This window comes from Bos javanicus, chromosome 16 (genome assembly GCF_032452875.1).
Source record: "Bos javanicus breed banteng chromosome 16, ARS-OSU_banteng_1.0, whole genome shotgun sequence".
Classification (NCBI taxonomy): domain Eukaryota; kingdom Metazoa; phylum Chordata; class Mammalia; order Artiodactyla; family Bovidae; genus Bos; species Bos javanicus.
In genome coordinates, this window is record NC_083883.1 from 71,863,251 (window position 1) to 71,880,808 (window position 17,558).

The 17,558-nt window shown below is 47.6% G+C and overlaps 1 protein-coding gene across 3 annotated transcripts in view; it reads left to right on the plus strand.

The window, feature by feature from the left end:
- Nucleotides 1-1,035: 1,035 nt before the first annotated feature.
- PACC1 (proton activated chloride channel 1) overlaps nucleotides 1,036-17,558 on the plus strand; it is a 35,471-nt gene continuing 18,948 nt past the window's right edge. Inside the window, exons 1-2 of one of the 3 annotated variants that reach the window (XM_061383571.1) lie at nucleotides 1,036-1,241; nucleotides 5,993-6,089. In XM_061383571.1, coding sequence (XP_061239555.1) covers nucleotides 1,206-1,241; nucleotides 5,993-6,089 — 133 coding nt within the window. In that variant the 5' untranslated portion in view covers nucleotides 1,036-1,205. Of the gene's footprint in view, nucleotides 1,242-5,992; nucleotides 6,090-8,091; nucleotides 8,182-17,558 lie in introns of those variants that run through there. The other 2 variants (XM_061383569.1, XM_061383570.1) reach the window with 2 other exon arrangements.

The following is a 17,558-nucleotide window of genomic DNA, read 5'->3' on the forward strand; positions in this document are numbered from 1 at the left end:
CCCTCATGGGGTTCCTCGCGGGATAAAAGGTGTAATGGCCATGAACTTGCTCGGTAACAAATTGCTCTGAAGATATTTACAACAGTTATAAAGCACCAGGCCAGGCTTCTTCTTGCAATTATAGATTAGGATCTCCTACCCCTCTGACTTGGCCCCCTCGTTCCACTTTACACTCATCTTCTCCGTCCTTCCCCCTCCAATAAAGAGAGGAAGTAAGAGATGAGGAAAGCACGTGCATCTAACGCCCTGGTGAACACGTGGCTCTGGGTAACCCCCAGGCTTCGCTGTCCAAGGAAAGTGGAGCGCGGTCCCTGCATCTGGTTCCATCACTTCATGGCAAATAGATGGGGAAACAATGGAAACAGTGACAGACTTTATTTTGGGGGGCTCCAAAATCATTCCAGATAGTGACTGCAGCTAGGAAATTAAAAGACGCTTGCTCCTTGGAAAAAAAGTTATGACCAACCTGCTTTATTAAAAAGCAGAGACATTACTTTGCCAACAAAGGTTCGTCTAGTCAAAGTTATAGTTTTTCCAGTAGTCATGTACGGATGTGAGAGTTGGATTATAAAGAAAGCTAAGAGCCGAAGAATTGATGCTTTTGAACTGTGGTGTTGGAGAAGAAAGACTCTTGAGAGTCCCTTGGACTGCAAGGAAATCAAACCAGTCAATCCTAAAGGAAATCAGTCCTGAATATTCATTGGAAGGACTGATGCTGAAGCTGAAACTCCAATACTTTGGCCACCTGATGCGAAGAGCTGACTCATTGGAAAAGACCCTGAAGCTGGGAGAGATTGAAGGCAGGAGGAGAAGGGACGACAGAGGATGAGATGGTTGGATGGCATCACCAACTCAATGGACATGAGTTTGGGTAAACTCTAGGAGCTAGTGATGGACAGGGAGGCCTGGCGTGCTGCGGTCGATGGGGTCGCAAAGAGTCGGACACGACTGAGCCACTGAATGGAACCGTCCCGCGCCCAGAACTACATTTTCCAGCAGGCCTTTTGCGGCCCCGGCGCCGTGGGGCGCGAGGCGCATGCGCCGAGTGCGGCCCCCGCCTTGGTCCCGAAGCCGCTCCTCCCTCAGAACAGGTTTCGCGTTGCCGCCGAGAGCCGGCGGATCTCGGGGCTGCGGCGGCCGTTCTCGGGGAGCTGCCTCTCGCGATCTCGAGCGGGCTCAGGTGTGCCTTCGCTCCGGTCAGGGCCATGATCCGCCAGGAGCTCTCCACATCTTACCAAGAGGTACACGCATGGCAGTGGCGGGGAGGGTGCTACAGCACAGTTTGCCGCGAGGCGGAGCGGGTCTCGGGGGTCCGGGCGTTTTCTGGGGTGCCCGGGGTAGGGGGCGTCCGGGTGGGCAGAGCGCGCCGCCGAGGAGCGGTCGGGGGAGGGGTCCCCCCGCGTGCCGAGCTGCGGCGGAGCAGGAAGGAAGCGGGGCGCGGAGCCTCCTCCGGACGCGGCCGTGGCTGGGCCGAAGGATGGAGCCCCGGGGCTCCGGAGCCGCGACCCGTAACCAGCCCGTGACTGATTAAAAGCCTCGTCCGGACCCGGGCGGCAGCGCGGCCCGCCGGGCAGCACCCCGGGTCGTCTCGAGGACCGTGGGGCTCTTTGCAACAAGTGGAAGCACCCGCGCCCTTCTTTCTCCCCGGCCGGAGTAGAGGCGCGCTGGGCGGCAGCCCACCTCCACGCCCAGGGCCTCGTGGCCCCTCAGCTGCTAGCGGTAGCGATTATCACAGCCCGTCTGGATGGCTAGCAAGCTTTGAAAGTGTGCTTTCTCCCACAGAGCTGCTTCTCGCTCCGCTCCGTTTCTCTCCCCCGTTTCACCTCCTCCCACGACTGTAACTCTCACTTTCCAGTTCTTTGTCTCTTTTCTTGCCTGTCCTGAGCTACCGACGAGCGGTTCCAGCTCTTTCCCCAGACCAGCTTCTCCTCCTGACTCCAGCTTTCCTGTTCCTCCTCGAGGGTCCCAAACCCTGGTCATCTCCGGTGCTCTCGCCTCCCCTGTGCCCCTCACCGTGCCCCCATCTCTTGGCAAGTTCAGACAGCTTACATCCTCAGGTTTGAGTCCCTAATTCTGCCCTGATCACCTCTCCCTGTTTGGTGTCTCCCATGCTGTACACATTTGTTCAGGGTCCTACCTTGATCCTGGGCTTCCCTTGTGGCTCAGCTGGTAAAGAATCTGCCTGCAATGTGGGAGACCTGGGTTCGATCCCTGGGTTGGGAAGATGCCCTGGGGGAGGGAACGACTACTCACTCCAGTATTCTGGCCTGGAGAATTCCATGGACTGTATGGTCCGTGGGGTCACAAAGAGTCGGACACGACTGAGCGACTTTCACTTCACTACCCTGATTCCAGAGCATCCCTTTGTACATACACCTGATGCTGCCCCTGGTCTGCGCAGAACAGTCCAGACTTCCTAGCAAGCTCTGACAGCCCTGCAGCCGAATCCTGTCATCATCTCCTCACCCACCTAGATTCTGACCACACTGGAAACACCATTTCAAAATGTGCCCCTGCTATGCTTGTGCTCACACTGCTTCTTCAAGTCCTTTGGTTAAAATTCCCTTATTTTACAAGGAGGGATCTCAAATCTCACGTGCTCCATGCGGTCTGACTTTCCAGGCTAGTCTGAAGCTTCTGTCAGTCTCTCATTTGAGCGGCTGCTGCCTTGAGCAATACTGATCAATACTCATGTACATTTCACCCTTTGTAAATGATACTGTGTGGAGTCTGTAAAGCAGATGGCTTCGCCCTATAGTAGAAAGGGAAGTCAAGTTGAAAAGAGATGATATATTTACCCGAGGTTTGCCATTTTTTAATGCAGGATCCGAGCTAGAATCTGACTTTGGGGACAAATTTCTGTGTTTCTCCTACCATTTCCTTTATCCCAAAGGAGCCTGTTGGATTTTAGCCAGTGCTTGGGATTTTGTGGCCCCTAGATTCTGTACCCACGGCAGTGGAGGAATCCTGGGGAATAAGTTGTGTCTTTTCCTGACTCTGCAAGTTTTCAGGTTTATAGGGAATAGAGCATAATGGATAAATACCACGACTTTAACTTTTTTTTGATTTCTTTTCTGCCGGGTCGTTGCTGTGCGGGCTTTCTCTAGTCGCGGTGAGTGGGGGCTGCTGTTCGTTGCAGTACACAGGCTTCTCATTGCGGGGGCCTCTCATTGCCGAGCACAGGCTCTAGGCCGTGTAGGCTCAGTGGTTGCGGCTCCTGGGCTCTAGAGCACAGGCTCAGCAGTTGTGCACAGGCTTAGTTGTTCCTTGGCATGTGGAATCTTCTCCAACCAGGGGTTGTACCCGTGCATTGGCACCACCCACTGAGCCACCAGGGAATCCCCAAATACTAGGACTTCTAAGGCAAAAAGTCTGAGTTCCTTTCCTTGCCTTGCCTCCTGCCATTTGTGTGACTTTTGTCAAGTCACTTCTCTGAGCCTCCAGTTCATTTGTAAAATGAAGGTAATGGTAGTCCTTATCTCATGGGGCTGTGAGGATTAGCTGAGTTGGTATGTAGGGTGCTTAGCTTAGTGCCTGGCAGTAGTGGCCCCTCAGTGAATGCTAGTTCTTATTAACAGGATGTGGGCAGCTCCTGCTTCTGGGAAGCACTGGGGTCTTGGTTTACAGGACCCTGTCTCTCATCATCCGCATGTAAACTCCACCGTCCTCTTCTCAAGCAGGGCTCCTGACACGTTTGCTAAAACATAGGCAGTTATCCTGCTTGCAGGGTCAAGGCCAAGGGTGGATTCAGTTTCTGGTTCCCCATGGTGGGAGACACTGGAAGGACCCCTCCCCTTGGCTTCCTCAGTGGCCCGTTCTGGAGGTCCTGTCTCTCACCTTCAGAAGAAGGAGGCCTCCTGACTCTTTCTTGCAGGCGTCATGCTAGAGAACTTGGCCAGGGCCAGGCAAGAAGGTGGGTTTATTATGGCTTCAGGTAGTCAGGAGGGGAGCTGGGTTAGGATATAGGCTGAACCTTTGTGAAGCTTGGATCTGAGAGTGCTGGGCCTTTCCAGGACTTGTACCTCCCTTTTCCTTTGGCCAGCGAGAGCCCTGGGGCTCTCTTGGTCTGTGTTCCCACTGGGGGCCTGGGTCTCGTGGTATCTTCTTTAAGCTTCTAGCCCTCTTTCACTTACTGGTTTTCCTTTTCTTTTGGGCTTGGAAGGCTTTAAATTAGAAGTTTTCCCTGATTCTAAAAGGGCAGGCATGGAGGAGGAGATGGAAGAGTATTAGGTACGTAAGAGCTGTATTTTAGCTCAAGTCTCCTAGAGATGAATTTTTAATGAAAATGTCTTGAGGGACTTCCCTGGTGGTCCAGAAGTTAAGAATCCACGTGCCAATGCAGGAGACACAGGTTCGATCCTTGGTCTGGGAGGATCCCGCATGCCATGGAGTAGCTAAGCCCGCGCGCTGCAACTGCTGAGCCAGTGCGCCTGGAGCCTGTGATCTGGAACAAGAAAAGCCACTGCGATGAGAAGCCCATGCGCCACTAGAGAGTAGCCCCCACTTGTTTCAACTACAGAAAAAGCCTGAGCAGCAGTGAAGTCCCAGCACAGCCAGAAATAAAGAAGTAAAATTATTTTTGAAAAAATGAGAAAAATATTTAAAAAAAAAAGAAAAAATCTTGAGACCTTGAGTGTTGACACTGGGAACCTAAGAAAATACTGCGACAATCTATCCCTGCCCCCACCCTTCCAGTCCAGGGGATTGCTGGCTGCTACCTGGAGTGAGACACTCTGGTCTTGCTGTTTCTTGCTCTTCTCCTTAATACTGTGGAACCTTGTCGGTTATCACTGTATCATTGTCCCCATTTGACAGGTGAGAACACTGAGGAAGTGAGGTGGAGGTTGCCTGCATTAGGCTGCTAATTAGCACCTGTCTCTGGGGTGGCCTGCCCTCCCTACATTGTTCTGTATTTGCAGCCTGAGTTGGTGAACTTTAGCTCTAATACCGACTTCACTGTTCCATCCTGTGCCTCAGCAGACGCTAAGCTTGCATTTCCTCCTCTTCCGGAAAGTGATTAAGAGCGTGGGTTTTGGAACTAGACTAACTTGGATTTGGCTCCTGTCTCTGTGGCCATGGAAAGTCTTGTGAGTTGAATTGTGTTCCCTGAAGAGATACATTGACATCCTCACCCCCAGCACCTCAGAGAATGACCTTATTTGGAAAGAGGGTTATTGCAGATGTACTTAGTTAAGACGAGGTTGTACTGGAGAAAGGCCCCAACTCAGCCTGCTTGGTGTTCTTATTAGAAGGATGACTGTGTGGAGACACAGACTCCATATAAAGATGGAGACAGTTTGGAGAGTGGGTGTGTCTAAAAGCCAAGGAGCATGAGGAATTGCTGGCATTACCTGGAGCTAGAAGAGATGCATGGAAGAAGTTCTCCGTCACAGCCTTCAGAAGGAACCAGCCCTGCCGTCACCTTGACTTCAGCTTGCTAGCCTCCATAACTATGAGGGCATAAATTCCTGTTGTTTTCAGCCAGCTAGTTTGTGTTGCTTTGTTATGGTAACCCTGGAAGACTAACATATAAGAAGTTATTTGAAATTCCTGAACTTGGTTGTGTTCATCTGTAGAGCTGGTATAACATACCCTGCATCATGGGCTTCCCCGGTGGCATTAGTGGTAAAGAACCCACCTGCCCCGTTCAGGAGACCTAAAGAGACACGGTTCTATTCCTGGGTATTCAGGAGACGTAAAGAGACACGGTTCAATCCCTGGGTTGGGAAGGTCCCCTAGCGGAGGGCCTGGCAACCTACTGCAGTATTCTTGCCTGGAAAATCCCATGGACAGAGGAGCTCGTCCATGGGGTTGCAAAGAGTCAGACAGGACTGAAGCGACTTCACGTGCACGCATGCACATACCCTGCGATGTATGATTTTTTTTTTTTTTTTTGGTGATAATTGAGAAGCAGCCTCTGCTTTCTTATTTTAGTCTAGAAAGGCAAAGCTGATGTAGCTGACTTCTTTGTGCTCTTTGTTCCTCCCTTTAGCTGAGTGAGGAGTTGGATCAGGTGGTTGAGAACTCAGAGCAGGCGGACGAGCGGGACAAGGAGACGGTCAAGGTCCATGGTCCAGGGATCTTACCAGGTGAGTGGATTCAGCACTGGGGGTGGACGTGACCGGTGCTGAGCCATTGCTGCGGCTGCAGGCCCCAGTCCAGCCGGACACCTGTGTCAGAGGGGTAGTCCTGCCTGGTGTTGGGTCTCCAGTGTCACCGTCATTTTGCAGCCATACATATTGGATGCAATGGCAGGGACTTTGCATCTCTGCTTTTCTGTTTCTTTTTCCCTGGGAAGCTGTCGGCAGTTGAGCCTCTGATACCTGGGTCACTTCCCAGGGCCCTCTGGGAGATTATCTGGTAAGCTCACATCTCCGACAAGAGGCCTCTCCAGTTTTGTTGCCCAGCTAGCTGGTCCCATCAGTAAGGTGGCATCCTGCAGGGCCTGGCAGTGACAACGTCTGGTACCTCCACCACCTCTTCCTCCTGCCTACACTCTGCTCCCTTAGCTTCCATAACGTGACACTGTACTTCTCAGACCACTCCTTGCAGCCTCTTTTGTAGTCACCCTCCCGCTCTTGGGTGTTAACTGTTTGTCAGAGGCCCCCTTCTCTCAGTCTCTGGTGGGTGGCCTCGCCCAGGCCCCCTCCCCTGCTTCAGTCATTGTTTGCACACACGTGTCTGCTGTGGTTTTATCTCTGGCCCAGAGGTACCTTTTTACATATGCTGTGTACCCTGATTCCCAGATGATGGCTCTGCCTGGATGTCCTAAAGTTCCCCCGAACTCCACATGTCCAAAATTGACCTCATGTTTTCCCCACTGCCAGCTTGACCCTCTCCCAGTGTTTCCTGTTTCCAGGGACAATGCCATCACCACCCAGTTGGACCCGAGAGTCATTCTTTTTTCCTTCCTTCCCCGCTTCCCCGTTTTCACTGCCCCTTGACCCTGCTGGCGTTTTTCTTCAGGCCTCGCTCCAGGCTTTTCTGTTGTTTTATTCCTCTGCCTGGAGTTCTCTTCTGTCTGTCATTTAGTTAATGCATAATCATCTTTCAGCTGTCAGCTCACTCTTTTTTTCCTGCAAAGCCTTGTCTGACTGCCTGGCTAGATCATGTCCACTGTCACTGGTAGCCTCGCGTCTCTGGCTTGCAACTGTCGCTGATGGAATGGTGTAAGAGTTTGCCTGACTGTTGGGTTAATGTCTGTGTAGTCTACTAGACTATAAACCCCACCAAGGTAGAGACCAGTCCCTTTTGCTTCCCCACTCAGCCCTGGCCGTGCAATAAGGATTTGTCAAATGAATGCCTGAGTGAGTGAGTGAGTGGAGTCCTGCCTGACTCCAGCTTCTTGGGTGGATTGAGGGAGGTGGGGTTCTGCTCTTCTAGACTCCCATATTTGGAGGGGTGGGGATGGGATCGGAAATTCTGTGACTGTGCCTAATCCTTAGAGAAGACTTTGTAGAAGGAAGGAGGCAGGAAGGGCGGCTAACATTTACTGACTGCTTCCCCTGGGCCAGGCTCTGTCATCCCCACGGCCCATCTAATTCTCATGACAGCCCTGTGAGGCGGTCATCCTCTTGATTCCACTTGAGGCCCTAAGGCTCAGGGAGATTAAGTGCATTGTGGGAGAATCTTGAAGCTGGCCTGCAGACTGACTGCATCAGGCTCTGTCTGACCCCAGATGCTTTCTACTGTACCTGTGATTTTTTAAAAAAATAGCTTACGCATCCTTCTATTAAATTCCAATGTGCTAAAGGTTGTGGCAGGACTGCGCCGACTCTGACTCTGGACATTGCCTCCGAGGGAGACAATGCCCTGAGGTCCTAGGGAGAAGGTTTTGAAAGCCTTGTGTATTCGTTTCTAACTTTTATGTAACAAATTACCACAAACTTAGTGACGTAAAACAGCTCAGGTTTATTATCTGACAGTCCTGGAGGTCAGAAGTCCAAAATGAGTCTCCCTGGGCTAAAGTTAAAGTGTCAGCAGGCCTCAATTCCTTTCTGGAGGCTCCAGCGAAGAATCTATTTTAGTGCCTTTTCCAGCGTCTCAAGGCTGCCTGCCTTTCTCAGCTCATGTCCCTTCTTCCACCTTCAGGTCTTTCTCAGATCTGCTCGTTCTGACACTGACTTCTGCCTCCTCCTTCCATGTTTAAAGAGCCCTTGTGATTATACTGGGCCCATCCAGGTAATCCAGAATCATTTCCCTGTTGTTGTCTGTTTTGAATCGGTTATCTGTGTATTTGGGTTGTGCTGGGTGTTTGTTGCTGCATGTGGACTTGGTCTCATTGTGGCAGTATGGGCTACTCTTTGTTGCACTGACAGGCTTAGGCTTCTCTGCGGTGGCTTCTCCTGTTTTTAGCACAGGCTCTAGGTGCATGAGCTTTCGTAGTTGGTGCCTCGCGGGCCCCAGAGCACATGGGCTTCAGTAGTTGTGGCGCACAGGCTCAGTTGCTCCAAGGTATGCGGGTTCTTCCTGGACCAGGGATTGAACCCATTTCCCTTGCATTGGCAGGTGGACTCAGCCCCTGAATGGAGAGTCCCATTTCCCCGTTTTAAGGTCAGATAATCAGCAACTATAATCCCACCTTTGCCCTGTAATTGACATACTTATAGGCTCCAAGCTTGAGGACGTGGACACCTGTGGTGGGTCATTATTTTGCCTGTTGCACCCCGAACGGCCCTCTTGCCCCGAGGCAGAAGAGGATGGATGGAGGCAGCAGGAAGAGGATGGAGGCCAGGCTTGGAAAGACGAAGTTTCCTGTTGTGCTTCCTTTCAGAGATAAATGCCAGGCAAATGAAGACATGGCCATGATGACCTTCAACCTTAGCAGCCTCTCTTTCTGCCTCAGATTCCTGGGGCCTCAAAGCCTGAGATGAGTCAGAGCAGGAAGCCAGCCACCAGGCAGAACGGATTTTGGGTAGTTTGTTGGCCAGCAAGAGCCTTCCCTGATTTTGGGGAACTCTGCTGGATATGTGTCCTGTTTAGACCGTAGACAGTCCGGTGCTCAGAAGTCCCTTCAGCAGGTCTCAGTAGTGACTTTGACGATGTGGGGTACAACTTTCCGAGCTCGTGGCGTGCCTCTGAGTCCCCTCACGGTAATAAAACTAATGGTACTGATGACGACAGCCATGCTGGCTAGGTGCTTTCCTGTACCAGGCCTGGGTGGGGCTTTCTCTATAGACTCCATCACTACTTTATAATCCTCCTAGCCACTTTCTGGGGGAGATGTTTAGTCCCAGTTGATAGACAAACCAGGGGCACAGAGGAGTACCGTGCTCCGGCTGAATGAATGGCAGGGCTCCCGATGAACCCAGGCCTGTCTCTCTGAATGTATTCTGACTCTGGCTCAGTTGTTCCTGGATGAGGGGCTTTCTTGTCCCAAACGCCTGCCTGACATCCGCCAGAGTCACTCACAGACTCCTTCATCTTTGCGCCAAATGCCAAAACCACAAAGAAGGGGAGTGAGACATGGCCTGCTTCCAAGAGCTCATGGAGAGAGAAGCTCATGTGGAGAGAGAAGGCAGGTTACCCCGAGAAGAACATAACCCTCCTTCTACAGAGCCTGCCCTGAACAACCGAAAGGGGTCCGTTTCTCCCTGTCGCCTGCTTTCCTAGCGTTCATTACTTTTCTTTTGTAGCATGTAGCACAGCTGAGAGGGCGCATTTACTGACTGTAATTCTTCAGTTGCGTCAGCCCCTTGGGCCTGCCCCGGAGTTCTGGGAGGCACGAAGGCTTGTCCCCTCTACTCTCACTGTAATTCCAGTGCTTAGTAGCCTGGTCCTCTCTAGGTGCTCTGGGAGAGGGAGGTGGGGATTTAGAGCAGGAAAGCATCGTATCTAAGCCAACTTGAATGAATGAGTGAACGAAGGCCAAAGAAATGCTAGAGACAAGGGCTTCAGGAATGAATGAGCAAGGGCTAGTTGCTGAAGGAAGTGGGATTAATCCGAGGGTGATGTATGGGTGGAAAAGAAGGGCTGGCGGGGAGGAGGGGTGGCATGTGCAAGCACATAGCGGTGGAAATGAAAATAGGACATTTCAGAATCAGTAGGAAGCACAGTGGTTGGACAGGCTTGATGAGAGAAGCAGAGGGAGGTGAGGTAGGAAAGCCTGGCTGGGTCAGACTGGGGCTGGGGTTTCAGCATTGGCGGTTTGGGCTTTCTCTAGGGAGCAGCAGTATTTAAAGGAATTAGAACAGAACAGTAAGGAATGAAGCGGGCATTTAAGGAAGGTGAGTGTGGCAGGGTGTGGGGCTGGATTAAGTTGAAGCAAGCCAACTGTGGAAAATTCTTAAGGAAATGGGAATACCAGACCACATTACCTGCCTCCCGAGAAATCTGTATGCAGGTCAAGAAGCAACAGTTAGAACTGGACATGGAACAACAGTCTGGCTCAAAATCGGGAAAGGAGTCCAACAAGGCTGAATATTGTCGCCCCCCCTTATTTAACTTGTATGCAGAGTACATCACGTGAAATGCTGGGCTGAACGAAGCACAGCTGGAATCAAGATGGCCGGGAGAAATATCAATAACCTCAGATATGCAGATGACACCACCCTTATGGCAGAAAGCAAAGAGGAACTAAAGAGCCTCTTGATGAAAGTGAAAGAGGAGAGTGAAAAAGTTGGCTTAAAACTCTACATTCAGAAAATGAAGATCATGGCATCTGGTCCCATCACTTTATGGCAAATAGATGGGGAAACAGTGGAAACAGTGTCAGACTTTATTTTTGGGGGCTCCAAAATCACTGCAGATGGTGACGGCAGCCATGAAAGCTTGCTTCTTGGAAGAAAAGTTATGACCAACCTAGACAGCATATTAAAAAGCAAGACATTACTTTGCCAACAAAGGTCCGTCTAGTCAAAGCTATGGTTTTTCCAGTAGTCATCTACGGATGTGAGAGTTGGACTATAAAGAAAGCTGAGCACCAGAGAATTGATGTTTTTGTACTGTGGCGTTGAAGAAGACTCTTAAGAGTCACTTGGGCCTCAAGGATATCAAACCAGTCAATCCTAAAGGAAATTAGTCCTTGAATATTCATTGGAAAGACTGATGCTGAAGCTGAAGCTCCAATACTTTGGCCACCTGTTGTAAAGAACTGACTCCTTGGAAAAGAGCCTAATGCTGGGAAAGATTGAAGGCAGGAGGAGAAGGGGACAACAGAGGGTGAGATGGTTGGATGGCATCACTGACTCAATGGACATGAGTTTGAGCAAGCTGAGGGAGTTGATGATGGATAGGGAAGCCTGGCATGCTGCAGTCCATGGGGTCAGACAAGACCCAGCAGCTGAACTGAACTGAAGGCAGCTGTGCCATGTCAGAGGCTGGAGGCTGATATGATAGGCTGCTTTGATGTGGGGGAAGGAGAAGCAAGAATCAAAGAAGATTCTGAGGTTTGAAGCCAGGTGAGGAGGAGACTAACATACAGAGATACAGTCCAGAGGGGCAAGTGGCTGGACGAAAAGACGAGCTTCAGTGGGTGTGGTGTCTGGTGGAGTTGGCCCAGAGGCAGTGAGAGCTACAGGCTTGACAGGAGAGAGGTGAGGACTGGACCCAGAGTGGGAGGGTTAGGGGCCTGGAAGAAAGCCAGGACACAGAATGTGGAATAAGCAGGGAAGGGCCATGAGCATGGGAAGGGTCCTCACTTGGAGGCCAGAAGAGGAGGTGGGCTGGAGCTCAGGGTAGCAAGACAGGAAGACAGTACAGGGATGCTGAGTGTTAAGCAGCGGAGGTTCGAGTTAAGCACCTGGCATTCAGGATTGTATTCCCAGTGTTACTCTCTGAGGGAAGTAATTCCATGCCATAATGTAGTTAAAGCCTCAGTCTGTTCATTTCCTCTCTATCAGGGGAAGCACAACTGCTTATTATTCTTTTCAAAGGAAAAGATGAGATGGGACGTGCTAATTGAATAAGCAGTTTATGTATTAGGGATGTAATCAAATTGAGAACATTTGGTTAGTTAGTTCTCCACGGAAACAACTGTATATTAATAGAACAGACAAAGATAAGCAACCAAAGAAAAAATAAGGTAAATTGAACCTCATCAAAATGAAAAACTTGCACATCAAAGGATATTATCATGAAAGTGAAAAGGTAGCCCACAGGATGGGAGAAATTTTCAAATCATATATCTGATAAAGGACTTGTATTTAGCAATTATAAAGAACTCTTATAACTCAGTAATAAAAGACACCCTAATTAAAAGTGGACAAAGAATGTGAATAATGTTTCTCTAAAGAAGGTATACAAATGACAGATAAACACATGAATAGATGCTCAGCGTTGTTAGTCTTTAGGGAAATGCAGATCTAAACCACAATGAGGTGTAATTTCATACCGACCAGGATGACTACAATCAAAAAGATGGTGATAAGCAAGCTTTGGTGAGGATGTAGATAAATTAGAAACCCCAGACATTGCTGATGAAAATGTATTAATACAATGGTGCAGCTACTGTGGAAAATAGTCCAGCAGTTCCTCAAAAGGTTTAAATATAGAGTTAGCATATGACCCAGTGGTTCCACTCTTAGCTATATATCCAAAGGAAATGAAAACTGTATGTCCACACAAAAACTTGTAATGAATGTTTATAGCAGGATCATAATAGACAAAAAGTAGAAACAACACGAATGTCCATTCACTGAAGAAGGATAAATAAAATGCTGTGTTCACACAATGGAATATTATTAGGCAATAAATAGGAGTGAAGAACTGATACATGTTACGACATGGATAAATCTTCAAAACGTTCTGTCATGTGAAAGAAGTCACACAAAAGGTCACATATAGTATGATTCCACTTATGAGACTTGCCTGGAATAGGTAAGTCCATAGCAACAGAAAGTAGACTGTTGGTTGCCAGGGACTGAGATAAAGATGGAGTGACTGCTAATGGGTATAGAGTTTCTTTTTGGGTAATGACAATGTTCTGTAATTAGATAGTGGTTGTGACTGTACACTTTGTGAATATTTTAAAAACTACTAAATATATTCTCTTTATAAAGGTCCATTTTATGGATATAAATTATATCTAAAAAAACCCAAAATGAAATTAAAACAACAAACCCGTCACATCACTAAAAAGAAGAAAAGGATAAACCAAGAATTCATTTCTTCCTTGCAATCTGAATGCATCTTAGCCCAGTGCTGTCTGCAAGGTAGAGTTTTGCAGGGTTATGGTAGTCAGCCAGTTTCCTTTCCTGTGAATAAAGGTCTCAACGATGTTTTCAGAAATTGAGTTGTTCATCACACATCTTCTTAATGGACTGACTTACCAATACATTCTGGGCCACGTTTGGTTTTTGAAACAGTTCTGTTATGGGTTTTACAAAACTCATAAATTACTTTTCTCAAGAAAGTCTTATGCATTCTTTTTGTCTTTCTACTACTGTGAGTCTGCATATAAATAAAGGCTGTACGGGCTTCCCAGGTGCTGCTAGTGGTGAAGAACCCACCTGCCAGTGCAGGAGACCTAAGAGGCATGGCTTTAATCCCTGGGTCAGGAAGATCCTGTGGAGGAGGGCATGGCAACCCACTCCAGTATTCTTGCCTGGAGGAGCCAGGCAGGCTACAGTCCATAGCATCACAAACAGTTGGGCCTGACTGAAGCGACTTAGCACAGGCGCACATACTTTTGAAAAGCATTCATCCAACTTGCCACAGAATAGCCAGTGTTTGGTTTTTCTGACTGAAGAGTACACGGGACATTTTATCAAATATCTAGCACCTTTTGAAAAATAATGGTAAAATGTAGCAGTGTCTACTTTTAGCATTCATTGAGTTCAGTCACTCAGTTGTGTCCGACTCTTTGCAACCCCATGGACTGGAGCACACCAAGCTTCCCTGTCCATCACCAACTCCCAGAGCTTGCTTAGACTCTTGTCCATCGAGTTGGTGATGCCATCCAACCACCTCATGCTCTGTCGTCCCCTTCTCCTGCCTTCAATCTTTCCCAGCATCAGGCTCTTTTCTAATGAGTCAGCTCTTCGCATCAGGTGGCCAAAGTATTGGAGCTTCAGCATCAGTCCTTCCAATGAATATTCAGGACTGATTTCCTTTTGGATGGACAGGTTTGATCTCCTTGCAGTTCAAGGGACTCTCAAGAGTCTTCTCCAAGACCACAGTTCAGAAGCATCAGTTGTTCAGCTCTCAGCTTTCTTTATGGTCCAACTCTCACATCCATGAAAATAGCTTTGACTATGCGGACCTTTGCTGGCAAAGTAATGTCTCTGCTTTTGAATATGCTGTCTAGGTTGGTTATAACTTTTCTTCCAAGGAGCAAACGTCTTTTAATTTCATAGCTGCAGTCACCATCTGCGGTGATTTTGGAGCCCAAGAAAATAGTCTGTCACTGTTTGCATTGTTTTCCCATCTGTTTGCCATAAAGTGATGAGATTGGATGCTATCATCTTAGTTTTTTGAATGTTGAGTTTTAAGCCAGCTTTTTCACTCTTCTCTTTCACTTTCATCAAGAGTGACTTCATCACTTTTACTTTATCACTTTCATCAGGATGAACTTTAGTTCCTCTTCGCTTTCTGCCGTAAGGGTAGTGTTATCTGCATATCTGAGGTTGTTGATATTTTTCCTGGCAATCTTGATTCCAGCTTGTGCTTCATCCAGCCTGGCATTTCGTATGATATGCAGAGTGACAGTATACAGCCTTGACGTACTCCTTTCCCAATTTAGAACCAGTCCTTTGTTTCATGACTGGTTCTAATTGTTGTTTCTTGACCAGCATACAGATTTCTCAGGAGGCATTGGAGTGTCACATATAGCATGTGTGGATGCTAAACAGTTCTATGGTTTTTTTATTTACATTACATGCCAATTTGTAGATCAGTGAAAGCCCTGTAAGACAGTAGGTGTTGCAAGAGGGCATCAGAGGGCAGACACGCTGAAACCATACTCACAGAAAACTAGTCAATCTAATCACACTAGGACCACAGCCTTGACTAACTCAATGAAACTAAGCCATGCCCGTGGGGCAACCCAAGATGGGCAGGTCATGGTGGAGAGATCTGACAGAATGTGGTCCACTGGAGAAGGGAATGGCAAACCACTTCAGTATTCTTGCCTTGAGAACCCCATGAACAGTATGAAAAGGCAAAATGATAGGATACTGAAAGAGAAACTCCCCAGGTCAGTAGGTGCCCAATATGCTACTGGAGATCAGTGGAGAAATAACTTTAGAAGGAATGAAGGGATGGAGCCAAAGCAAAAACAATACCCAGCTGTGGATGTGACTGGTGATAGAAGCAAGGTCCGATGCTGTAAAGAGCAGTATTGCATAGGAACCTGGAATGTCAGGTCCATGAATCAAGGCAAATTGGAAGTGGTCAAACAAGAGATGGCAAGAGTGAATGTCGACATTCTAGGAATCAGCAAACTGAAATGGACTGGAATGGGTGAATTTAACTCAGATGACCATTATATCTACTACTGCGGGCAGGAATCCCTCAGAAGAAATGGAGTGGCCATCATGGTCAACAAAGGAGTTCAAAATGCAGTACTTGGATACAGTCTCAAAAACGACAGAATGATCTCTGTTCGTTTCCAAGACAAACCATGCAATATCACAGTAATCCAAGTCTATGCCCCAACCAGTAACGCTGAAGAAGCTGAAGTTGAATGGTTCTATGAAGAACTACAAGACCTTTTAGAACTAACACCCAAAAAAGATGTCCTTTTCATTATAGGGGACTGGAATGCAAAAGTAGGAAGTCAAGAAACATCTGGGGTAACAGGCAAATTTGGCCTTGGAATACAGAATGAAGCAGGGCAAAGACTAATAGAGTTTTGCCAAGAAAATGCACTGGTCATAGCAAACACCCTCTTCCAACAAACAACACAAGAGAAAACTCTACACATGAACATCACCAGATGGTCAACACCGAAATCAGATTGATTATATTCTTTGCAGCCAAAGATGGAGAAGCTCTATACAGTCAACAAAAACAAGATCAGGAGCTGACTGTGGCTCAGATCATGAACTCCTTATTGCCAAATTCAGACTTAAATTGAAGAAAGTAGGGAAAACCAGTAGACCATTCAGGTATGACCTAAATCAAATCCCTTATGATTATACAGTGGAAGTGAGAAATAGATTTATTAAGAGCCTAGATCTGATAGAGTGCCTGATGAACTATGGACTGAGGTTCCTGACATTGTACAGGAGACAGGGATCAAGACCATCCCCATGGAAAAGAAATGCAAAAAAGCAAAATGGCTGTCTGGGGAGGCCTTACAAATAGCTGTGAAAAGAAGAGAAGTGAAAAGCGAAGGAGAAAAGGAAAGATATAAGCATCTGAATGCAGAGTTCCAAAGAATAGCAAGGAGAGATAAGAAAGCCTTCATCCGTGATCAATGCAAAGAAATACAGGAAAACAACAGAATGGGTAAGACTAGAGATCTCTTCAAGAAAATTAGAGATATCAAGGGAACATTTCATGCAAAGATGGCCTTGATAGAAGCAGAAGATATTAAGAAGAGATGGCAAGAATACATAGAAGAACTGTACAAAAAAGATCTTCACGATGCAGATAATCACGATGGTGTGATCACTGACCTAGAGCCAGACATCCCGGAATGTGAAGTCAAGTGGGCCTTAGGAAGCATCACTACAAACAAAGCTAGTGGAGGTGATGGAATTCCAGTTGAGCTATTTCAAATCCTGAAAGATGATGCTGTGAAAGTGCTGCACTCAATATGCCAGCAAATTTGGAAAACTCAACGGTGGCCACAGGACTGTTTTCATTCCAATCCCAAAGAAAGGCAATGCCAAAGAATGCTCAAACTACCGCACAATTGCACTCATCTCACATGCTAGTAAAGTAATGCTCAAAATTCTCCAAGCCAGGCTTCAGCAATATGTGAACCGTGAACTTCCAAATGTTCAAGCTAGTTTTAGAAAAGGCAGAGGAACCAGAGACCAAATTGCCAACATCCGCTGGATCATGGAAAAAGCAAGAGAGTTCCAGAAAAACATCTATTTCTGCTTTATTGACTATGCCAAAGCCTTTGACTGTGTGGATCACAATAAACTGTGGAAAATTCTGAAAGAGATGGGAATACCAGACCACCTGACCTGCCTCTTGAGAAATTTGTATGCAGGTCAGGAAGCAACAGTAAGAACTGGACATGGAACAACAGACTGGTTCCAAATAGGAAAAGGAGTACGTCAAGGCTGTATATTGTCACCCTGTTTATTTAACTTCTATGCGGAGTACATCATGAGAAACGCTGGGCTGGAAGAAACACAAGCTGCAATCAAGATTGCTGGGAGAAATATCAATAACCTCAGAAATATATGCAGATGATACCACCCTTATGGCAGAAAGTGAAGAGGAAATAAGAAGCCTCTTGATGAAGGTGAAAGAGGAGAGTGAAAAAGTTGGCTTAAAAGTTAACATTCAGAAAATGAAGATCATGGCATCTGGTCCCACCACTTCATGGGAAGTAGATGGGGAAACAGTGGAAACAGTGTCAGACTTTATTTTTTTGGGCTCCAAAATCACGACTGCAGCCATGAAATTAAAAGACGCTTACTCCTTGGAAGAAAAGTTAT